The following is a 26,700-nucleotide window of genomic DNA, read 5'->3' on the forward strand; positions in this document are numbered from 1 at the left end:
ATAATAAAAAAAATTACAGATGTTCATCTAAAAAGTTAAAATGTTTTGTAGTTAATATAAATATTTTAAACATTCTATAACTCTTTCTATCAATCAGTCCTTATATATTAAAGAAAATAAGAGAAATAGTAAAAACGCTGCTAACCTAGTGCGTATAACACTCTGAACACAATAATAATTCAGAAAATTCATATATTCCATTTTATTTCGTTCAATAAAATCTTATTTTAGTTGAATATTCATTGCTTTATAAATTTTCAATTGAAAGTAACAAGTATTAGTAAAGGGATGAACATAATTTTCGTCAAATTTTATTTAATTAGTACGTACATAAATTATAAATTTTATGTATATAAATTTTATAAAATAATTGTATACATAAAATTAATGGCTACAACTTCATTGGTGACTCGTTTTTTTATTGCTATGTGAATTCCGGACAAGGTCATAACTTGCTGAATTGTAATTTCATTGTAATAATATTATTTTTACTCTGAGATTATTTCACTATACATTTATGATTCCTTAATCATCTTCAGAAATATTTGAGGTATAAATCAGTATTTAATTAAAACAACTGATTGCAAATATATTTTTTACAAAAAAATTTAACTTTCAACACTAATTAATAAGTTTAATAATTTGGAAATAATAACAGTAAAGATTGAATTTTTATGATTTCATAAATCAGAACTGAATCACAGCTATCCTGTTTTTATGAATAATCTTATATACCCATAAAAAAGCTTATGATAGCATGAGATAATACCAGAAAAAAAAATCTACAAATTTTTGTATTTTTGTTCTGGTTTATATCCATACCAGTGTGATACATTGATGTTAATCCATTAAACTTTTATTGATTCAAAAAGAAAACAATTATTTTGTAATTTATGAATAAAATTTGGATAAACTTATCTATTTAATCTTATCGCATTAAAAATTTCAAGTTGAATTATAGGTACCACAAAACTTGATTGCAACTAAAAAGATAAAATAAGCCAACTATCTTAAGAGTCTAAAACAATTATAAAATTTATCATCAAAATTGTATTAATAAAATTATTATTGTTGATGGTATATCTTAAAAATTATTTATGATAAAAATATTATTCAAACTAAATGAGTAAAATACTTTAAAAATGATTTAACTTTGGATAGTATATATATAGATAATAGCTTTATTTGAGCACTTTTGTTATAGCGAACTGTATAAATATTTTAACTCTAACTAGGAAGTGTTTATCACAAATTTCTATGTAAACAATAATGCACATGCAATTTTTATAAAATTTGTCTAACACCGACGGATTTTCAAGTTCAAAATAAGAAAGGCAGAGAGACTGCCATTATCAGGATGAGTGTTAAAATGTAATAATTATTATTTTGTTTTATTTTATGTTTAGGGTAATCTATATGTATACAATAATTTTATAATAATTCATATCGTAAGATATTCACCATGTATATCGAAAAATTAAAGTAAATAAATGAATACCATTTATTTATAATAAAACTATTTAGAAAATTACACTATTGTTTACTCTGCACTTTATTAAATTGTGGAATCTAGGATTAAAATTTAAAAAGACCACAGAAAATATTTATTTTGTTCGCCTACATGTAAACCTTTACTTAAAAATAACATTGACATTTTGACCAAGGCAACTATTTCTCCTCCGTATAAAAACCTCACACGATAATTTGTTCATCACAATTATTGCAGACCAAAATGAAAACGGCCACACAATTTATAATTTTTGAAACATGATATCTGCATGAAGACTTGAACGCATGTACATTTTAATCACACCAAAAAGTTTTTCGATTCAGTATTCATAATGTACAATGAATATATAGTTATAAAGCTAAGAGTGTTTACACAAACATTTTCTTCCGTTTTAGCTTTGATGCAAATTTGAGGAAATTAATGTAATAATAATTTAAAAACCTAATAGTTACAATAATTAAAATCAAATGAAAACTTTTAGAAAATCTAAGTGCTTATCAATTTTAAGATTTTTAGACACAGTATTGATTTGATCACTTAGAAATATTATTACAAATGTTGTCACTGCATAATACGTGTGATAGGCTAGACTAGGTCATCTACGATTATGGTTGACGCCATTAATTAATTATAATGTGAAGATTCATTGATTTCAGGGTCTGTTTTTTGGAATGCGTGATGACGGGTTTTACTTGTGCTAATATGATGTACTAAATTTATGTTTATTCTAATGTTATCCCGAAACATTCAGTAGCTTACTGTAGTTGTCGCGTGGTAGTGACAATATTATTCCGCTTGAAACCTGATTGAGTTAATGTAGCGAATATTATTAAAAATTACGTCATATTCAATGAAAAAACGTTTTTATGTACCAAATAAAAGAGATAGCAATAATACAAATTGAAAACTTGTAAAATATGCCTTTTTAGTTTTGATAGTTTTTAGTTTCTAACTTTGATTTTTTTTATGATTGTCCTAACAAATTAAAATGTGTAATAACTAATAATAATCATTCTAACACAAATATTTAATGTTATATTCATAATAATTCATTACTTCTAATTTATATAATTTTTATACTTAATATCTAATTATTGTTCACCTTAATTTTATAAATGTATCACTGTATATTGTTAATTTTTTAAAATTGTATTTATATTATTATATTACTACCTGTACTACATTGCCCTTCGAGGGTGTTATCTTATAAATAAATAAATAACATTAGGTCACAGTCTCTTAACCAATTACAACAGCTTTTGAAGACTATCGACAGATTAGTAACTAAAATATAACATTATTGTAGGTATTTCCCATCTCAATATTTTAATATTCTATTGTACCATTAGCATATCAACCATTTCTAACAACATGTCTCTTAGTACTTGGAAAACATTACATACCTATATGACTATTTACAGGCAATTCATAGATATAAGAAAACACTTCTTTATACGGAGTACTAAGTATGTGTTAAGTGCACGTGTCACTTTCTATTTCCACTTTCCTGATGTAAAATAAAAATAAATATAAACCATGTAGTGGTTGCATTATTGTGCATTAATAATGTGTGTTTATACAACACTAACAAAGCATTTAAGAAGATGAAGATTTAAATAAAAACCGTGTCATATACAGCTTACCGTAATACAAACTGTCATATAAAATATTATTTTTAAAGATATATCTAATTATTAAATAACAGTTAAACAAGTTAACAGTATTAACTATTTGCCATTAAAAATTACATATGAAATGCATTAGAAATACATACAACTTGAACCTATCTTTTTATTAAAAAAAAAAAAAAGAAAAACTCCAAGAATACTTTTTAACCAATAAACCACTAGTTAACTAATAACTTACGTACACTTTAATACTTTTGGTAATATTGACACTTTAAGTTCAATAATTTAATTTAAAAAATCATTTTACTATGCTCACACTCCCTAAGTTAATTATTTTTAACGGTTATAATTGAAAACAATTGTATAATTTTAAATAAATTTAACGTTATGAATCTTGAATGTTCGATTAGAAAAATATGACTTAAAGTATAAATAAATAATTTTTTAAAATTTTACTATAACCTTTTTGCTAATTAATTTATAGTGTTTTGTCTTATTAAACTAAGGATTCAGTGAGAATAAAATAATATCATTGTTTAAAGCGCATCGCATTCATTATGTAATAAATAATTATTCGTGTAGTTTTTAAAACCATTGCATAACAAACCAAAAACACCATGTCTAATTAAACTGTAACTGAATATTAATGAGGCACACATCCAAAATATAATTCGTTAAATCATAGAATAAAACTTTATTAAATTCTGATATTAGCTTATGGTAGTTCATGTTTCGTCTAGAAAATATACAAGCTACATAAGTAAAATTTGACTTCAACATAATATAAATACTGAAAAAAAAGTAACAAACAATATTCCGCTAACTCTAATGGAAGGTCGAATATTTGATGTCGGTTTTCTCGAAATGCCTTTTTTTGAGATATGGCTCTAAAATGGAACATAAAACATTTTCTTATACAAATGACATTAAAGAATAACTAAGGTTTTTAAGAAAGTTATGGCAGTTTTAAGTAAAAAATTTGAAAAAATTTCGAAAATTAGCAATATTAAAATTTGTAATTTTTTAGGAGGTTTCCCCCCTTTACGGAGAACGAGGGAAATTTTTTCAATTTTTGAGAATAGTGTCTTCGATTAAATACGATTTGTGATCTTTTGACGTATCGTTGAAAGAAATCGGTTCAGTAATAGACACAAAAAATCACATCATAGTACAACTAACACCTTCTAAGCATCGCATCGAAGCTAAAAAACGAAATATTTCTTAAAAATCATAAACAAAATGCTATTTGTTTATTATAAAGATCATAATCAACTACAAATCTCATTTTTTATTGCTCATCATTTTGGAAATGACTAAAACATCTGGTACTAACAGTATTATTACGATCCTGTTCAAAAAATTTTTTTTAAACATTTTTCTTTTTAAATTTGCACTTACAGTTATAGTTAAAAAGTAGATCCGCTAACTTTTTTGATTCTCTACATTGGGGTATGACACAGGGATAGTATAAAGATGAAATCCCTCCTTAATGAATATAATTACTTAGTACAATAGTGTTTAGAGAGTTAGCAAATATTTTCTTGTGCAAACACCAAATAAAATGATACTTAATTATAACATTAAAAAAGCCATCTTAAGTATTTTTATAAAAACCATTTTAAAATTATATTTTGGAATACGAGGTAAGATATTAGAATTGCTGCATACATAACAAAATTATAAAGGATGGCACTATAAAAAAATCTAACGATTTGCGTGTGTGCGTCATTCTAATTAATACTTTTATCCTTAAGCAAATATACAACACTCTCTTTGCTTTTGACAAGATCATGAAAACTGTTAGCACATTACAACAGTAATGATCGTAAGTAGTTGCGGTTTTATGGACACGGGTCAAGTTTGAGTGTATGGGTTATTATTGTTACTATTATTATTATGGTGACCAATTAATTGTGCCAAGGTGTCCCGTGAGACTTCACAGCTATTTTTTCTAGCTAAAGTAAATAATAAACGTGGAATTTGATACGCAAATAACATGTTTTGAAAATAATTTGCTTGCCCGCGTCCTTTATCTATTATTACGCTCAATTTGATTTTTACAATTAACCATAAACTAAAAATTGATTATTTATATAAATAAATTATCTTTAACGCATATAAAAAATTAAATATTATTAGTTATTTGTAGTATTAATTATTACTACAATTAGCTATTAATAGCTAATAATTATTACATTTATGAAAAAAATAATTTAAAATTCCATAAAATGGTGAATAAAGTAAAATACTATCTATGTAAATTACTATATTATTGAAAAAACATAAAACAAATTATTTTAACAGAAGAATGAAAATAATAACAGCTTTATCCACCTCTATCCAGAAGAAGAGGTCAATGCCTCCCAAAAATTTTTCTATGTATAATTCCACCATAAAAATCTTAAGCAACTCCTTATGTCAAAGCTTACATTTATAATGATTTACGGATTTTAAGCTTAGTTAACAGAAAAATCTAATAAATATTTTAACTATTGATATAATTTGACTAATATTTAAATCATTTTACTATTTATATATTGTGTATTCATTTTGGAAGTTACACTTATTACTAATGGCTAAATTTTATGTAATATGGTTAATAAATTTGTTTACCTTGCGATATCCCAGACATGTTGCAGGCGTAAGTTCATTTCTGTCGTTAATGTGACAAGGATTTTATGCACTTTGATATCACATCTGACCTTAATCATCTCCCATTCTACAAATTCCATACCAGAGATTAAAGTAAAAATTAAGAAATATATATCTAAATAATGCTAATAATCAAATAATAACCTACGCCTTCATCTGCTAGTAACTTTTGTTTACGCATAATTACACCTTTAGAATAATACAAACCATTTGTCACATACAATAAAGCACATTTAAGACTATACAAATGTAAAAATTAATTGCAAAATCATGTAAATTAATATCAAATAAATTCACTTTTAATTAATTCACGTTATTTATTGTATGATGGTATGCATTAATTGTATATGTTTTCGTTGAAGAGAGCTATTTTACTTTTAGGCAAGACAAAAGCCGAACAATTTAAATAGCCTATCCAAATTGTTGTTTTGTTTAGTTTCTCTTCCGTATCTGTTTTTTATATTCCATACAACACTCACGCATTAGTGTCTTATAGAGGTATATCACAACTATTATTTGATGTAGTTATGTAGTGTTCATACATTTCTTGTTTCTATAGCTTATTAAACTCTAAAATAAAAAGAGAAATTTATAATGAAATGTACTATAGATGAATATAAACAGGGAACAATACTTGAATAAATAACCACGGTTTAATATATATTAATGTATTAAGTAATTAGACGTTTTGTAAAACATAAATGAACTGTTTGCTAATCATTTTTATGAATTACAGAAAAAAATAAAATTTATCACTAAAATTTATTTTTTAAATTTGTTTTAACAATTCAACAATAACACGTAATTCAGTTTTAAGTTATTCAAATAATAATTTAAGAAAAAATGTTTGGTACTATAAAAAATATATTTTCGGGTATAACTTGTTCATTTTATACACGTATATGAGTGATGAGTACTAGTTGCCTTTCGAAATAATAAAAATGTGCGTTAATCGACTCCATTTAATCAAGAAAAATTTATAAATATATATAATTCCCTAGTCCTAGTATTGAGCAAAATAAATGCTAGGCGCTAAGGTCATTTTTGTCTGGATTAACTGCTCTCTCTTTAATGTCCATCTATTTCTTTAGTCATTCCATAGATAATTACAATCACTGAGGAACGACAATATTTTAGCACGTTTCGTAAAGAAATTTATTAAAAATAAATATTACAAAATTTAGATAGTAAATTACTTAACCCATAGAAAATTAATTTTCTTTTAATTCAAACCCTTACTAGTACTTAATTTTGCTTATTATGATAAGTAAAGTATTGAATATATATATTTAAGTACAGTACTTTAACAACTGGTCTGACAGCACAAACAGCGGTCAATGACTACGAGACATAAATTGACATTGTTTTCAAACAGTGAAAGTAATTAAGAAGAAGATTCTGTCGGTCGGGTGACTATACTATCAAGGTTGCCTCATCTGAGAGCATACGCATTAATAATATATTCATAACAATATTAGTATTACATTTACCATAAGTTTTACTTGTTTACTTTTTTATTCGACTTTATGTACTTAAGGTCGAGTTGTTAGCGATGAACTTACTGAATTTGATGGCCACCGACCAACTCCCACCGTCGCAAGGCGCTTAAGAAGCAAACCGCCGCGACTACTGCTTCTATAAATAATCCTCGTAACACCTTTACGAAGTTGATTATCGTTTGGACGTTCTTGTGGTCACACTTCGCACGCGTATAACTAACAAATTTCATTCAAAAAACAGCAATATTTCAAGGTAACGTAAACTTTAAGTTCATTTTCAAATAGCTTAAGAAATTCATTTTAGTATCAAACTTTGCACTATTTGTTTTTGTTTTTTTTTATCTCTAATACAATCTTAGTAATATTGAAATAAAATTTCTCGAGAAAAACATTTTTAAAAATAATTTCTATTTAAAATTGATAATTTCATAAACTACGTGCAATTTTTATTAAATTTATGAGTTTTATCATTTATTACTGAAATTACTAAATTAAATTATTTAAAAAAAAATATATTTTGGAGTTGAAATTACTTGGGTGTACAAACATAAAACAAATTTACCTCACTTATTATTAAAAAATATGTATTCAATAATAAATTATTAATATAAATTAATTTATGTTGTTACTTGGAATATGGTCGATGGAGCATAAATATGAGGTTGTTAAATTTTATCAAACTTATCAAGAATGCTAAATAGTTCTTTACTGATTTTCGGAAAGTAAAGTTGTTATCGAAAACATTTTACTGCGTCAAACATACTTTTACGAAAATAATTTGAAATTTAAATTATTTATAACGAAATAAAGACGTCACTATAATATTAATTTTGTGTTACAATAAAATGTTTTTGTAGTAGTTTATATTAAATTTTGTTGATTACTAAAGTGTTCAATATTCTTGAACCTATCAAAGACGGTAACAGTGTTAACAAAGATTGATTGTACTGAAAAATTTCAGAGCCTACTATATTTAGAGTTAATAAGAAAAACATAGCCCATTAAAATTATTCCTGTTTTGTGTAATCTTTGAAATCTTATTACAAACTAAAATATGCCAACAAATCATAGATCCAGATAAATTGATTTTACCTATTTATTGACTAGTAAAAATATAAAATCTCGATGGATCGAAATTTCTCAATCCGACCCTGAGTATTAATAAAAACTCTATAAAAAGTATGGTTATGTTAATATAATCTTTAATATTTTACTTATTTGTCAATTTAATTTCTTTTAGTGTAACCCGCCCTTGAACTTTTACTACTGAACAATATTTTAATTACAATATATTACTTAACATTATTTCCCAGGACCATAAGGTCATTGTATTTAATCCATAAATATTTCATTTGGAATAAATTTTCGCACTGAAAGATTGCATAAGATTTTTAATTACCAACGAGTGTATAAGTTAAACCTAAAATGTGTTATAAATTATTACATTATTATATCTTAATAATATAAGATTTGAAACAACAAATGTTCTAATACGTTTGTATATTATTATTATTAATTGATATCAATCATAATTATTACAAATATAACCATCATCAATAAAAAAATGCACTGTAATAATGAAATTAATTAGCACAGTCTATTATTTTCACACGATTATTGATGCCGTTAGACTGACCAAATGTTTAAAAGAAGTGAAACACGTTTTATTTTATTTAGCTTCTTTTTATTTAGGCTCGTTTTGTTATATTCTTGTTATTAAGATATTTGAAGAAACTATTTATAATAATCCAGATTAAAATAAAAAATAAAATAATCAGAATAGTATTAAAAAAATACAAATAAAAAGTAGGATAGTTAGAATGGTGAATAAACTGTAGTTGAACATATAAAGGTCAAATAAATAAGGTAAATATAAATGTCAGTCACAAAACAGTAGAGTAATCTTGGGGGTTGAATAATATTGAATACATTATACTTAAATCTCTATAAGATTTTATAATATACTTGCACTTACCTTGCTTTCTAGAAAGTGGGATCTTGATTAGAGTGTCGCAGTTTTTATGTATTTTGATGTTAACGAAAGAACTTGTTTTAATAGAAAAAAATAGATTTTTATAGTCAAAGGAGGTAACATAGCAATCCCTAGTGGAATTTTGGAAGCTGGAGATCTTAATTAATTGTTAAATGTGATTGGCTAGACTTAATTAAGGCCCTACACATAGGCATTAATTTAAATCTGTACAATAATCAGATTTTACCTTATAATTAACTGGTTATTTTCTGTTTTGAAGAAGGAAACCATGTGAGGTGACCTTGTATATTTATAATATGTGACATAGATGTACAAATGATAGCATCATATTATATGCTAATATTATAAGTGATAACACAAAATTACATTTTCATACAGTTAAAATGACATACTATGCAATTTCTTTGAGAGATTTTGTATTTTAATTGTAAAATAAGAAGTTAATCATTAAATTTTTATTTAAATGATCACTCTGACTAGATTACTGACAGCACACGATTACCAGCTTAAACATCTTTATACAATATAGATGAAAGAATCACTAATGTGCATGTAGTAATAAACAGAAAAGAAAGATTAATTTCACATTATGTGAGATCCTAGTCACATTATGATCTAAACATTTGGAAAAAACTTCTTCAAAAAAAACCAAAAGATATTCTTAATTTCGCCAAAGAGCTAGGTCTCTCTAAATTTTATATAGGGGTGGTCTAGAGGATGTCCTACAAACAAAATTATTTATTAAGCATACTACCCCTACTTATAAAAGTAAATTAATATAAAAAAATATAAATTATTAAATAACTTCCTCTTTGGAGTAGACCACAATAACACTTTATGAGCCATAAAATGTGGAAAAAAAGTCAGTCTTTTATTTATTGAGACTAAAGCGGGCCATTTTAAAGAATATTTCTTAAATAAAAGACTTTTTTTTTTTTGCAGAAAAAGTTTTACTAGAAACTAAATCGGAAAAACTAAAATTTTCAGAGACATAAAAATTATATAAATATATTACACCCAGGATAGAAAGATTGTAAATATGCCTATGACTTAATTTATTAATATTTGAAAATATAAAATTTGTTAAAATTACTAATCTGAAAACCAGTTAGGTAATTTATACTGTGTCTTTCATCACTATTAAAATACGGTTGTTAGAATTTTATTACTCGGTCAGTTACACCTAACGAAAAAATTACAGATAGTTTAGTACCTCCACACAACGTTTATTACTATCGTTGTTTGAAAAACAGTCTTATACAAGCTTAAAACGTAATTAAATGAATTAACGTTCGATACCCAACAATAATGGCATGTTCATGTAAGATAGACGTGACAATTCACATTACTAATTTAGGAATACAAGGAAAGTATTATTTTGAGTTGACTTAAAATATTGTTGTATAACTCATTATTAAAGGAAGTTGGCATTATATAAATTACATTTTCTTTGGTTCTTATTGTTTGTGAAACCAATTCTGTATATTAGTAAACAATAAATTATAAGAAAGAAAATTAGTATTAATTGAATTTCATCCGTATCCTTCTTACATAATATTTCTATCCTTTGTATTTTATTTTCATGTAATGTACTGATATTCAGGCAGAATTTGCATGCTTCAATCTCCACAGAACAATATGTATTACTAGTAAAACATTCATTAATTCAATTTTAAACGTTAATTACAGTTTAAGCTAAACACTAGAGAAACATTTTTTTGTTTTATGCTAACATAGTAATTACAGTGCGTTCATTATTTTTTAAGTATTTTCTTTAAAAACTTGTATCAAAATAATGTAAAATGAGAGCTCTTAAGAGTATGTATAAATTTTAGTGCTAATTCACGTATATTTCTAATTTTAAGGCTTACTACTCACAAAATATTTTATGCACTTGTCCCATTTATTTTTCAATGTAAAATTTTAGAATCAAAATTTTTTTTACTATATTAACTTAACACAATAACTGCAAACAATATTTGCAATATTTTGACAGTGTAGATTTATATTAGCCATCAAATTCTTGATAAAGAATACGGACGAATAACAGAAAATGTTATTCTAATTAATTCACTGAAGTCACTTATGCGTTGCTTACTAAGCATTTACTGTGGTAGTTACTCCCAATTCACAGACGCAATCTAGGAAATCTAGAGAGAGCTTCAATCCCTGAAATGCTGTCATAGCTCCACTCAAAAATTATAAAAAATACAAGTAAATATATTAAGCAATATTTAGAGAGAGGAGATATGAAGTTCGATCGCCCAAAAATTTCGTTTAAATTGCGCCTATGAAAAGAATAGCATTCTCTGTAATGTAAAATGTCTAATGACTTTTGAATAATACGTTACAGATGTCCGGAACAATATGCATATTGTTTGTCTTGTCGGTGACAGGATGCTTGGCAGCAATCAGTGAAGTAAAGTCAAATAACCCAATCACACAAAAACCTGGCCGATTTCTCAGCTTGCCAGTTGCCGAAAAATGTAGCTCAAGTAAGTAACGATGTTATTTATACAATTATTATAGAAAATCATATCACGCATGAACATTCAATCAATTTTTTACCGTAACGATTATTATATAAGCGTTTCGTTGATCGCCACTGTTAGATGTATTTTTTATAAAAATGTTTAGTATTATTTCTAGATTCCTTACTGTTAGCTTAGTACTAATCGTGACTTGTATGGCATTTTATAGCCAGAGTCAGTAGGTTACTGATGTTGTTTACTCTTTAAGATTTAAGAGCACTGTATTAATGTTTACCTGTATAAATATAATTATACTACATGATGGTATATCATTACACATGTAATGCAGGTGAAATAGTTTAACTCTTACTTTGTTTTGTAATAGAAGAGAACAAACAATAAATTACACATGCAAATCTCACCAGCATATAACAATTTCCATATAAAGCGAAAAATCTAACACATATTTTGCATTTCATAAATTAATTATTCCCTTGATTCTAAGCTAACACTTATTCTGTAATGAAAACAATCATTTTAAAAGTTATAGTTGGTTGATGTTCATTTATGTGAGGTTCCGTTTGGCCTTAGTGTTACTGACTATTACAAAAAGAATGTTGTTTTATCATAGGACCTAAAGAATTTAATTACAAAGGACGTAATTATTTCTTCAGTGGACACACTCAACAATGGAAAACATCCAAAGTAGATTGGTTAGAAGCGAGAAATATTTGCCGCGAACACTGTATGGATTTAGTATCCATTGAAACACAAGAGGAAAATAACCTCATTTTCAGACTGATACAACAAAGTAAGTTATATTTTCAAGGGAACCAAAAGAGCTATGCTATCCCTCTTTCCAAATTCATTTAAATTTATATTGCTGCTCTTTATTTTTTTATATAATTTTAATATATAGGTATATTGAGTATTTTAGTGATTACAACCAATTATCTTACAAGTATAATTACTGAATTTTTTTAAAAATAAAATCAAATCAACTTTAAAATTTATTTTTGAAAATAAAAATAAAAATTGTTATTTATACAATACTCAATACCTCTTTTATAATATGTCAGAGTGTTATTCATTACAAAAATTATATTTTTTAGATGATGTACCATACATATGGACTAGTGGAAGACTTTGCGACTTCAAGGGTTGTGAAAACAGAGCAGACTTGGAGCCAAAAAATATTAATGGTTGGTTCTGGTCAGCTACACGAGGCAAGATCTCATCGACAAATCAAATGCCAGCCAACTGGGCGTACAACCCATGGAGCAAAGGTGGTCATAAGAAAGCCCCACAGCCAGACAACGCAGAATTTGATATTAATGGTACCGTTGAATCTTGTTTGAGTGTGTTGAACAACGTGTATGGTGATGGTATCGCTTGGCACGATATTGGATGTTATCACGAGAAACCTTTCGTTTGTGAGGATAGTGACGAATTACTCAACTATGTAGCTGCCACAAACCCTGGTATTCGACTTTAAAAAATCAAGCTTTCTTTCTCACATTTTTCTCGTGTTATTATTAGTTGTAAATCATTTAAATCATTCATCATCCTACATTGTTGTTGTTGGTGCCTTGCCATTTTCTCGCTAAGCGTTAAAAACATTACCTTTCTTTTTCTTTTAATTTTTTTTTGACTGAATATGATTTGGGTAAATTGTAAAAGCATTGTACATTATTATATTTTTTTAAATAAATTACCTAAATCGTGATGTACATTTTTAAAATCACGTCTTTACTTTTTTGTAAAGTTTAATGTTACTTTTATCTTGAAAAATTATTGATTTATACAAAATTGTACTGAACTAACACACATGAAAATAATTTTACTATTAGTAATTGATTTATAACAGATATATCATGATATATAACAGTTAAATCGATGTCTGGACAAATATTTTAAAAAAATAATGAGTATAGCCAGGTTCGGAATACAAGACATATTAAAACTAAGAGAACAAATTTTAGGGGTCCATACCATGATTTAGAATTTTCATTGGTCAACTTTTATAATTTAAACAGGATATGTTTATAGTCATCATATCATAGGTGACCGATAGGACAGATGAAAAAGGAGCTGTTGCCTCCTTTGACTTATTCAATTTTTTTTATTAATAGATAAAAAATGTTATTTTTTTTAAATTATATTATAAATGTCAGGATTAAGAGAATTGTTTTCATAGATTAATGATAGTTGATTTTTATTTATTAAATTTATAGATACACTTAATTTCATAAATAATATATAAAACTACCAAAAAATCATTCATTTATAATTTTTTTTTTTCTGTGAAGCCTATAGACGCCTTTAAAAATAGCATTTTTGAGGATGCTAATTGTATTTTTTTCCTACCTTAAATACATGTATATGATAATATAAATAATTTTTAATCTATAAGAGATTTCATTCATTAACTTAGAAGATTAAGCTTCTTCTTGTTACGTCTCTGGCAAAGCCTCCGATATAAACGTAGTTCCTGATATCAATCACCGCCTCACCCCTTCAACACTTAAATCTTTTCAACGGACAGTGAAACCAAATATTTAAAAAATATTGTGTTCTCAACATTGAAATCCTTGTAAACACCCTTGAATCGCATTACTTTTTTAATTTATTTAGTTTACAATAATACTAATACACTCAATACTAATAGAATACTAATGAAAACTTAACTAATTTATTAAAAAATAATTCATACTACAACGTCAACAAAAATATTATAGTTACATTTGAATAATTTATATAAATTATTAATTTAAAAAAATCGATTAATTAAAAAAAATTATAAAATATTTATCTACTAGACACCACCCTAGACCCTGGGCACTCCAGGCCGTCCTTAAACTATTTGCGGTAGGTCACAAATTCCGGTACAAGTACTCGGATACGCCGTGCACGAAATGTATTTTGTCAAAAATAGTATAATAAAAAAATAGTAGCCATATAATTATTAAAATTAGTATAATTTAAAAATAATAAATAGTACAACATATCGAGTATAAGATTAACATGTATTAACTGAGGTCATTACAATAATTGAATATTATTTCAATATCAACACTATCTTTGGTATCAACGATACTAATAAAATTCTATCAAAAAGTTAAAGGTAAATATATATATAAAGTATGTTTACATTTGTATTGTTCTAATACATCAGTGTGAATTTTCATTAACGTCTAATAATTATATGTCAATAAAAATTAAAAAAAGGAATAAGTAATATTTTTTATTAGTAAACATTGTTAATTTTTATCTATGTGCAAACTTGAGAAATTTTCAGATCATAGGTCATAAGATTAATGATAAAACAAATTATATGTTTGTATCTTACATTTTTAAACACTGACGAAGCCCTAAAAAAAATGTTCACAAATAATTTGTTCAAGGGAATAGATTTTTTATAAAAAAACATTGAAAATCAGAGCTCATTAAGTAGTTTTTACTTTTTATAATAATATTATAACTCTTATTTATTATACTATATAAATTGTATATAATGGAAATATTTTCTATGATCAATTCATGCGTCAAGGTTTTCCCTTAGATATAATAATAATGCAGTTTTTTCACCAACCAATTCATCGTATAATTGTATGCATCAAATTAACTCATTCCAAATTTTTTTTTAATTTTCTGGAACTCCATAATTCCGGAATAAACTTAACTATTTTAGTTATTTTAAGTTATTATAACTTAAATTCTTAAAATATTTTAATGAAATAGGTTTAAAAAAGGAATAAATTTATAATTTGGGCTTCCTTCATTTTTTTTAAGTTTTTTCCCTAACTTAGTTTTACTCTAATTATTTAGTTATAATATTAACTATCTAATACACAGTTTATATAGGTTCTGAGATAAAATAACTCAACAGTGATGATTTACCAATAGTATATTTTTTGCTAGTTATAAGTAAAATCCATTTAAGTTTGTCAAAGTCTCGAAAGCTATAGGTGATTACTACCACTACCACCATTCATTTCCAGTGTGATACGTAGAGTTCTAAGCGGGCAGAACTTTCAATTCGTCTTGAAGCCACTTTCGATATTGGGAAGCCAGTCAGGGTGGTCTCTGGCCCAGCCGTATCAGTCTTGAAAAAGAAGAAGGTGACGAAACGTTTGAGTCAAAATCAACACCTGATTCTGCGACAGAGATACGTAAAGCGTTGGTTCAATCCAACACCTTGCAAAAAGAAGTAAACCATCCCAACCAGCACAAAGTCCTGCCTCTAACATAACGTGGTGAAGCCCACACAACGGAATTTGAGTAACAAGGGAGACAGCGCCGTGTTTTGTTTTAGCCCTCGATTAAGTATGGGCTAAATCACAAAACAAAGAAAATAAAAAAATGACTTGTACCACATAGAAGTTCAAAAGTCAATTCTTGCTGGACAAAACTCCAATTTTGATACTTGCGAAAAATTCAAACCAATTATTAAGTATTGATTTTTATATATTCTTCAGGAATAATATTGAGTTTTAAGATCACACTTGTACTCGTTCATGTTTTATTTTTAATTATTTAGTTATACATCAAATTAAACTTATTAAGTATATACGTAGTTTTATAACCATGTCATATAACATGGTTTTATTTTGCCATTAAATACGAACGGGTAGAAGTATAATCTTGAACTTGTAGATGATTATTTTTAAGAAACATATCAAAATCAATATTTCATAACTGGTTTGATTTTTTTTTTTTTGCAGATATCAAAATTAGAGTTTTGTCCAGCAAGAATTGAGTTGTGAACCACTATAGAAACCACCACGAAGTATGAAAAAAAAAATGTATTTATTATAAACGAATTATATATAAATTTTATATAAGATTAAATATAAAATATATTAAATTCTATATAAAATAATAACTATAAATTAATTATTAAAAAAAAAAAATTCACTAAATAAATCTTGTCTTGTCTGAAAAATAAAAATTGTTTTGCATTAAATTTAATTTCTTTTTTTGTTAGCTTTCCTATAAAGATTTTCAGATGAAAATAAGTATAACACTTATTGTTCAACAATTAAAAAGAGTAAAGTCAACACTTCATTTAATTTGTTAAACTAAATTTTTTAATTAAAATGAAAATTCAATTATTTTTCTTAAAAAAAAAAGAAAGCTGTTTAAGTTTTAACGTTTAAAGTAATAGTAACTTCAATTAGAGAAACATCGAATGTTTCCCTTTCAATTAGAGGATATTAGTTCAAACCTAATAATGTTATTTACTAACTAAAATTTAATTCTGTTTATGGTGATTAAAACAGCGAATAACTATAGTGTGCTAAAAAAAATTTTACGATATCGTACAAATTATTGATATTAAAATATTTCTATCGTTTTATAAGAGGTATATCTATCGGCGAAACGAGATGTAAATAATAATTAGTAAATAGTAATTATACAGGTATTTTTTAATGAGGCATATTATTTTTTTACTATAAATAACTTTGCAAAATAAGTTGAAATTAGGGTAGATTGGGTATTTGGTGTTCTATGGGTATTGCTGCTCACATTACTATTTAGTATCTGAATTAACTTAATGGAATATTGTAAAGTCGAACGAATGTATAACTCCTTTAAAAATTATGAAATACATATTTTTGGATTTATACTTAGTTATTAATATTATATTTGGGAATTCATTTTAAATAGGCTATTGATCCAATTATTCGGCTTGACGATTGTAACTTCAAATACTCATATACCCAATTATTTTTTTAATTTATAAACTATTATTCATCAGATAAAAGTAATTTTAATTGTCCATTGTAATTAAATATTAATAACTCGTGGTTATAAAGTTCTACTCAATTAAGCAAGAAAAAGTGATATAAATCAATAATTAATTATATTGGTATACTTTTTATTGCAAATTTTCCTGTGATGGTCGCTATTCGCCCATTCTCCTTACTATAATATTTTCAAAATTAAAGAAAAATAAGTTAAAAAATAAAAGTTTTAGAATAAAATAATTTAAATTTATTTGTCGGTTTAAACATATTTCTAATTATAACATAGCTACGTAAGTTATAATAAAATAGTTTTATAAATAATACGTTCACATTTGTAATAACATGAAGTCAATTTGTAAATAATGTTACATTTTCATCAAATTTATAATTAATTTACAGAATATGAGGTAAATTGCCTACCAAAAATTAAAAAATACCTATTTATTATAAAAAATCAAAACAATTTATACAATATAAGAAACATTTAAAAAATGTGCCGGCACAATTCATTTTTTAAACAAATGTTAACATTAATACATCAAACAAGAACTCTAAAATAAAAAAAAATTACATCAAGAACTATACAATAGAAATAATTAACTGATTTAACTAACAAATAGTAATTGAGCGTATAAAATACAAATAAAAATCAGTCGTACAATGAAAGATATACAAATTATTTCACAGTCTGAAAAAAAAAGTTATTACTTATTAATAGTTATATTTAAGAGTAAAAATTGTTTTCTATTTGTATAAAATGGCTCAAGAAAGAAATTATTAAAGGAATTTACTCTATAATTTAGAGGTAAAGCCCCCGCGAATTTGTGGGCATAACGTAATTTTAACATAACTAACATTTCTGCTTTAATTGCACCCATTTAAACGAATGCTCGTCATTTTTTAAACATAAAATTAACGTAATATTTGTTTACTTACATGATAGAATGTATAACAATATTATTTTCATCACTGGTACCTTATTTTGCGAACAACGTTTTCTCGGAAAACACTATTCATAGAATGTCGTTTGTTGGGATCAATGAGACCGAACGAACGGGGAATTTTTTCAGACTTTGGTTGGCTACGAACAAAAGCTGAACCATCATTACTCATATTAACATTTTCTTCGTAATTTTCTAATTCTAATTCTAATAACTTGATTTCCTATAATCATTAGAATACAATTTAAAACATTATTTTAATATTAATACATGTGTAAAGCACATATAGGATACACTATAATCATAAATTTAGAGTTATAAAAGGACATATAAAGTTAAGCAGAACAGTTAATTCGAAGAAAAGTGTTGTTATCAAGCTTAGGGAAGAGCGGAATCTAATAATAACAATTGTTGATATTTTTATAAATTTTATCCTTAACAGTTATTCAAATTTCAATTCTAGGCAGTTTACATAGCTCATTCGATAACTGGTAGTGCCATCGGTACCTAAATACTGGGGTTTGATTCTGTTGTACTCTGCTTTGTAGGTTTTCCCGTCCTCTGACACAAGCAATAGTTTTTAGAGATTTAATTTATATAATTGAGGGCTATAATAATAATTTAATTAATATCATTTTTATAATTAAATTTAAACAATTTACGAAAAATATTTTAAAAAATTTCAAAATGCCCGTCTTTTAGAATAGATTTTACAAAATAATTTAATGAACAAAATTCTCATTAATGTTTGGTAGATAATTTTCTGTAACATTTTACATTTCTTAAAAAAAAGGACAGAAGTAAATACTATCTTTTCCCACTAAATATGATATGAGTGGGATTTTTCTATGAAAATTATTAACATTCCACTAACCGGCTTTAGTTCAAATAAAAACATGAACAATACCCATTATTTAATAAGTGTTTTATCTATTTAGAGATAAAACTATTTATCTTACTTTTCTTCTGACCTTGTCTCAACACGTATTTCAATGTTTAATACCGTAAAATAACACACAAAAATTTTATTTTTCAGAAACTCTAATATAATACAGACTATATACTACTAAATATTTTTTTACTAAAATTTTTTTTAAAATCTACTCTACAAAATAAATACCTTGAATTTTTTAAGATTTATAAATAATGAATGTTTTTAATAAAATATAAAATTATAAATTATTTAGATATAATTATAGACCTAACATATAACTGTTATTTAAGAATAAAATCAGTAAAAAATATTAAATAGATCAAAAATTGTTTAAGTTGTTAATGAATGCTGGTCCATCTATACATATATATATATATATATTGAAATATAACAATTTACCCCATCTTGGGATAAGTTATTATATATTGGGACCAAGTTGTTGCAGTATAATTTTACTAAAATAATGTTTTACGAATATATTAAAAAAGTTAAGTTTGTTAAAATAAAAATTGTCTTATAAATTTAAATTTATAAAAAATGAAAAGTTTTTTTATTATTTTAATATTTCCCTCGAAAAATATCTTAGGAGTGCCATTTTTGTATTTATTAACACACATTTTTTTCGAGTTTTATAATTTTCCCTTCTAAAACAATTACACTATTAAATTTACTAAAAAAATCATTTTTTTTTTAAGTAATAAAAATATTGTAACAACTTACCCCACATAGAAATTTATTGTATACAATATTTTCATAAAAAATATAAAATATAAATAAAAATATAAAAAAACAATATTATTTTTATGGTCTCATTATGAAATAACTCATTATTACCTACTGACTTGTAGTTTTTAAAATACACCTTTATATCTTTAATCCCGTAAAATAAAAAGCAAAATGTCTATTAAATTTTAATTGTAATTACAATTAAAGTGTCATAGCACTATTTAATTATATATTCAGGAGTTAAAGGATAGCAGACTAAACACATAAACACTTTTAGAATTCACGGCCACCGTGCCATAATACGAATTACCTAAACTCCAGTTGATTTTTTACCACCATCGCGACTATTATTTTTATTGTCTAAGAAATTAATTTAAATTAGCCATCACCAGTATAATGTGCGTGTGTCACTGTTAGCACCCTGTTGGATTAATATCATCGTTAGGTGTCCAGCAGGTTGTAACAAGTTTATTTACTTAGCTTAATTAATAAATTATTCTATTGTTACATAATCAAGAGCGTTATATATTATGCAACCCTTGATAGATCTTCTAAGGGTATATAAATTAAACAAGAAACCTCAGTACATTAGGTAGATAGCCTGCTATTTCCCGCTGGGGTCTCAGGACTGTTAGCGGATTTTTAGACTTAATCTCTAAATAGCAACGTAATATAATCAAAATCAAAAAATAAAATGTGTCAAAATTAATATTATTTTGAAAAAAATTTAATTGTCAACGATAAATCAATTACTCTGTATAATACCAACAACTGTATAATTACTTAATGTATTGAAAAATATAACTCTATTTAGATATATTGTCAATATTATTTTACCTGGGGTGTTCGCCTTGACCGGACTTCACTTAGTTTACCACTGGTGTACAAAGTTATAAGTTCTTAAAAAAAAATTTTGAATTTTTACATTTATGCACTAGAGCTTATGATGCATTCATATACGGTATAATTTTAATAAACAGTGATAAAAATGTAATATTGTGTACGAATTTCCATTACATTATATCAAAATAATACTATTTGTGAGTAAAATTAATGTGAATATTAAGAATAATATATATATTCAAATAAATACTCTCTACATGTGTATTATATACGTATATCTAAAGTTATTTTATAATATTTATGAAATATACCTGAGTAATGGTGTCCAAATCTTTAATGAGTTTGCCGGTATATTTTATCTTCTGCTTAGCATTGTGATGTCCCCATGATTTAGCATATTCATCTAAACTGTGTACTTTTTGTTTTTCTAACTGTTGGATTTCTTTTTCTACGCTGTCGCATTTAATTTGGTATTCAGTTAATTCGTCTTTAAGATCAACCAATTCATTTTCAAATTGTCTATTTTCTAAGTCAAGGCTAAAAAATTATGAAAATTATAAAAATTTGCTTTTATTATAACTAGTGTTTTTATTTTTTACTTATCGAATTCCAGCTGAAGATCTTCCAACTCCTGGCTGATTTCTTGATTCTGCTGGCTTTTGATTACCACGTCTGTACTAGTGTTGATCTCGTCCCAATGTTGTTCAATCATGGACTCATGTAGATCGAGCATCGTCGATTTCCTTCGAACTTCTTGTTTTACTAATTCTGTTTGTTTCTCTAATTTTTCGGCGCTCTCGGTCATTTCGTCAAGCTGTAACTGCAATTCAGTTTTGTGCATGTTCAACGAAGTGACCTTGTGCGCCAAACATTGGTTTCTTTTAAATAGATTTCTGACCTTTGTCCACAGCTCGACATTATTAGCTGCATCTGGACCACTTTCATGGGCAGCCGCTTGTAGTTGATCAATAAGTTCTATAGCTGTACAGTAATCTGGCTGGACGATATCCTCTTGGATATTACCAATCTCTTGAATGACGTTTTTAATGGTATCATCAAGGTGGATGTCGTTAAGAAGAGCATCGGTCATTTCTCGGCCAGTGGCATTTTTAACAGCCGTCACACACTTTTCTAGATCATTATAAAGTTGTTCAGTAGCGCGCACAAGTTCGTATGGCACATCTTCTTGATTACTCATATCATTCATATATTCTCGCAATTTTTGCTGGTCTGACTTGAACACTGCCATCATATCCAAGGCACGATCAACCAGCAGCGCGCACCGATATGGATCTGACAACCCACTAGCTATCGCGTGCTCGTCGCACAGTCGTTGTATTGATTCACATCTCCACCTGGTCTCATCATAAATTGCAGCCAGGGATCCTATTACGTTGAGCTTTTCACAGTTGTACAGTTGTAAGTCGTCAATCCTAGTAGATTTTAAGTATATATCAGCTTCCAACTGTACCGCTTGACTGCGCAACTCATTCATGTAATCTTGAAAAAGTTGCCGCTCAAACATTATTTTTTCGTTGATCAAATCCACGTTGTCGTCCAAAGACATTGTGCTATTCTTAAGGCTGTCCAGTCCATTCAGGCTGACCAGCCTTGAATTGCTAAACAAAATTTGTAATATTTAACAAAAGAACATAAATATAACACAAACCTACAAACCTGTAACAACACTGTGTCTTTAGGGAGGCAGCAAAGGATGATCTTCGCAATTCTGGCGTTAAGGTCAATTTCTTTTTTCTAGTCGTCTAAAAAAATTTAAACAATCATCAACGCAGTATTTTTTTTTTTTAAGGAGTATACGCAGGTTATACGATGTATAACTACTTTTATTAAATTAAAGTAGTATATATTAGAACAGTAATACTCATATACTATTTATACTGAAGAGTATATATTTATACATTTCATATATTCCAATATAATTTGTTTTTGTGAAAACACCACTACATGAACACAGTGTTCAATAAATATATTTAAAAATAAATAAATAAGCAATAATAAACATGATTGATTTCATTTTGTTATAATTGACAAATAATAATTTTCTTGCAACTATTATATTCAATTAATGCGTAATTTAAAACAATTTTTTTATCAAAAATGTCATCTCTCCACTCAAAAACTAATAAATAAATAAATAACTGGAAAAATATCAGGTTTAAATAGGTATTTAGAATTTATAAGAGGCAAAACTAGTTTTAACTACTAAATGCTATAAATATACTATAATTATATACCATCAAAAATATTTAACCCTATCTATTAATTAATACATCAATGATACTATTTAAGTTGTATTTTAAACGAGGTCTTAAAGTGAAGAGGCGCAAGATCTCCCTACCTCTAACATTGCTTAAAAAGTTTCTTATAAAAAAAAAAAATTTTCGATAAATTTTTTTGCTAAAATTACCAATAAAAAGTGATCTTCTTTTACCTCGCCTTTATGCCAACTAATTGGGGCCAGCCGGCCACCCTTATACTAAACTTCCATTTGACAAGATTTCCACATCAGCCGTCCTCATATATCATTCAATAACATTCCTCCAACTCTTTAGGTCTTCATCTACTTCTTTTTTCCTCAACATTAATTTCCATAACTATTCTTAAAGTTTCCTCTCTCCTTATAACATGACTTAATCATGTAAGTCTATTTTCTTTCATCTTATCTTAAAATATATATAAATCAATATATCTAACATCTTATATTACATATTATGTAGATAATAATTGTGTAACATTAGATTATTTTATGGGTAATATTTTACAAGATATTAAAAATCAAGCTGTTAGTATAACTCAACATTTTTTATTTCATTTTTTTTTTTTACTATTTTTGTCTGCGTCTATAATAAACAACACCGCATGATACATCGAATAATTAAATACAGTATGTTTATAATGAATCGTTAATAAAGCAAGAAATTGAAATTAAAAATAACTAAATTAAATTAAACTAAAAATAGAATTTGTATTAAAAAATATTAATTTTAAATTAGTTCAAATTGTTTAAATTTAAACAATTTTGTTTACAGTCAATTATTCATATAAGACGAGTGGAAAATTATAAATTTTTAGCCTAATAAATGAACAATTAGAATATTTTTATTGATAGCAGCAGTGGCTTACCTAAAAGGCTGAAAGAAGGGCTATAGCACCTTCTCCATTGGCCAATTATGACTTTTAACGGTATATGACTTTGGCGCTTGCAAAAGTATGTAGTATAAATATATATTAAAAAAAAAATTTTTAGCCCCCTTTAAAAAAATTCTGCGTACGCCATTAGATAGTAATTTAATTTTTAAGATAACATTATGATGATAACTCCGTCATATCGGAGTTATTACAGTTGTCCATAGAAAACTATAATTGTTATTTTATTAAATTTTAAATTTTTATATACAATGAATCAAGTAAATATTCGGAAATCGTCTAGAAATAATAATTTGCTGTTGAGCTGTCATCACTTTACAGATTTTTAAGGATGGTTTAATACTTATTCAAACTTTTTCTAATGGTGTTGATCATACATAAAGATAGTATAAGACGATTACGATTCGTCAGGCAAATTAATTTTCTAGAATTAATTTTATGTCCAAATATTTACTTGACTCCCTGTATATTACTTAGAAACCTCCTCTTTATAGGACGTTAAAATACATTTATTTTTACTATGTATACATTTAAATACGATATTGAATAAAAAATGTATTAATACTCTAATCAATTGAATACTTGTTCTATGGACTATATGTACGGAAATAAAACAATTTAAAAAAAAATGTATTAATTATTATACTGCTCATTGGAAATCTTGATAATTGATTCAAAAATCAAAATATTGTTTAAGATTTTAATAAATTATTTATTAANGTCTTATAATTGATTCAAAAATCAAAATATTGTTTAAGATTTTAATAAATTATTTATTAAGTATTAATTACAATTGCCGAAAAACAGTTTGTGTGCCAATGACTGGCATCATTACTCCATTTCCAAATCAAATTATGATAATCCAAACAAATAAAACGATTTAAAATTAACGTTTAACTATCGGATGACAATAATTTTAGGTATTACCTGTTGGCAAAATGACGAGATGTCTTCATCGTACATCAGCATAGTATCGGTCGAATGATCTTTGGCCATTATATTGTTGGCCAATTATATTTCAATGATTATTTCGAAGATTAGTATTTTTCAGTTAAAAAAATGGGTTTTATAAGTACTCGAACTAAATACGCGGATTGTCGAACTTTGTCAATATTTTTGTAATTTTCTTAAAATATAATAACTCCAAAAAGATACATTTAATTAGTAATGTTTTGTGTCAAAGTACTAACAAAGCTCGTTGCCAACTGGGTGGCGGCTGTAACTACAATATTATACAGAGTACGGACAATTGTGTAATAATGACACTATAATAAAACCTATATGATTGAATGCAGAAATTCGATTATCGGTAAGGGAAATTACCTGTACTCTAAATTTAGAGACATGTAAACCAAGAGTTTAACGACTAACTTCCATTCTTATCGGTCTTCATAAAAACAACAACAATGATGATATTAACATTAAACTTTACATATTAACAGTTGTTATGAATTCCAATAAACTTGATGTAACTTTTGTAACATGAAATCTTTAATTAAAATCATACAACTTTATATTTTTAGCACTTAAACAAATAATAATTAAAAGCTCTGCGTTGGAAAATTATTTGTAAAATTAATGGACCTGGGTGGTTATGTCAATACTAATTTTCCTTTTAGTAATCTTATTTTAGAAAAGATGGTGATAAAACATAATTTTTTTTAATTAATTAAAGTAATAATAAATTTCAATAATTATTATTGATTTGTGAAACAAAAATCATAGTTGTATACTTGAACAATATTTTTAAAAATTAAAAATAATTTTAAATTTTTTTGTTCATCATTTAACTTTTGACGAAAAAAAATAATGTAAGAGATAATTTTTTTATGTATTAACTTTATCAATCGTAAATAAAACTCATCAAATTTTTATCGTATCGGATTAGTAGGGTAAAAAGTTTTATTTATATTTGTAGTAAAACATATTCATTTTTTAAAATGATTAACATATAATATCAAGCAGGGTTCGGGAAAAAAATGTGAGGATTAATTTCAGTCTCCCTCTGCCTTAAATATATTTTAATATTACATTACAATTCATTAAATTTTTTAAACCCAATTTATTTTTTTTAGAAGAGTTTAATTACTTAACTCATTTATATTAACATAGATCATACTATAGCTGTTGACTATATTTCTACTCGATACTTATCCAAAAAATAAAATTATGACTATAAAGTAAAATCTTTTGACATACAACATAAATAGCAATTCCATAATATATGGTGTAATATAAATCGAAAAGGATTCCAAGTTGTCTTCTTCTCAAAATTCGCCTATGAAATAGAAACCTTATTCTTTTATTTATAACTGTTACAAATGTATAAAATATCTTATTTATAAAATAAGAATTGATTACTTGTGGCTAATATTATTTTAATTAAAAATATATATTTGAAATATTAATATATAACTAAAAAATATGTTTAATTTTAAATCTAATTAAAAATATTTAACAAATTTTTTGTTTGTACACCTGCAAATATTGAATATGAATTATAGAAATTTGTAGGAGATATTATTAAATCTATATAAGATTAATGCTAAATTATTATTTTTATACTTAACTTAAAGTATTTGAAT

General features: G+C 25.9%; 2 protein-coding genes and 1 long non-coding RNA gene across 3 annotated transcripts in view; 2 read left to right on the forward strand and 1 right to left on the reverse strand.

The window, feature by feature from the left end:
• The window catches only part of LOC126898908 (uncharacterized), a 132,392-nt gene that overhangs the window by 1,745 nt on the left and 103,947 nt on the right, over nucleotides 1-26,700 (forward strand). The window lies entirely within an intron of this gene.
• On the forward strand, nucleotides 7,400-13,505 carry LOC126898837 (uncharacterized). Its single transcript, XM_050673242.1, has 4 exons — nucleotides 7,400-7,542; nucleotides 11,636-11,777; nucleotides 12,385-12,564; nucleotides 12,866-13,505. Exons 2-4 carry the CDS (start codon nucleotides 11,636-11,638, stop codon nucleotides 13,246-13,248), a joined length of 705 nt encoding a protein of 234 aa, XP_050529199.1. The 5' UTR covers nucleotides 7,400-7,542; the 3' UTR covers nucleotides 13,249-13,505.
• Nucleotides 17,601-25,370, reverse strand: LOC126898801 (nuclear mitotic apparatus protein 1-like). Its single transcript, XM_050673160.1, has 6 exons — nucleotides 25,043-25,370; nucleotides 22,625-22,710; nucleotides 21,547-22,566; nucleotides 21,259-21,484; nucleotides 18,440-18,667; nucleotides 17,601-18,191 (listed from the first exon to the last, which is right to left on the reverse strand). The coding sequence occupies exons 1-5, from the start codon at nucleotides 25,109-25,111 to the stop codon at nucleotides 18,470-18,472; spliced, it is 1,599 nt and encodes a 532-aa protein (XP_050529117.1). The 5' UTR covers nucleotides 25,112-25,370; the 3' UTR covers nucleotides 17,601-18,191; nucleotides 18,440-18,469.

Source organism: Daktulosphaira vitifoliae, unplaced genomic scaffold (assembly GCF_025091365.1).
Source record: "Daktulosphaira vitifoliae isolate Bord-2020 unplaced genomic scaffold, ASM2509136v1 Scaffold_2, whole genome shotgun sequence".
In the NCBI taxonomy this organism is placed as follows: Eukaryota; Metazoa; Arthropoda; class Insecta; order Hemiptera; family Phylloxeridae; genus Daktulosphaira; species Daktulosphaira vitifoliae.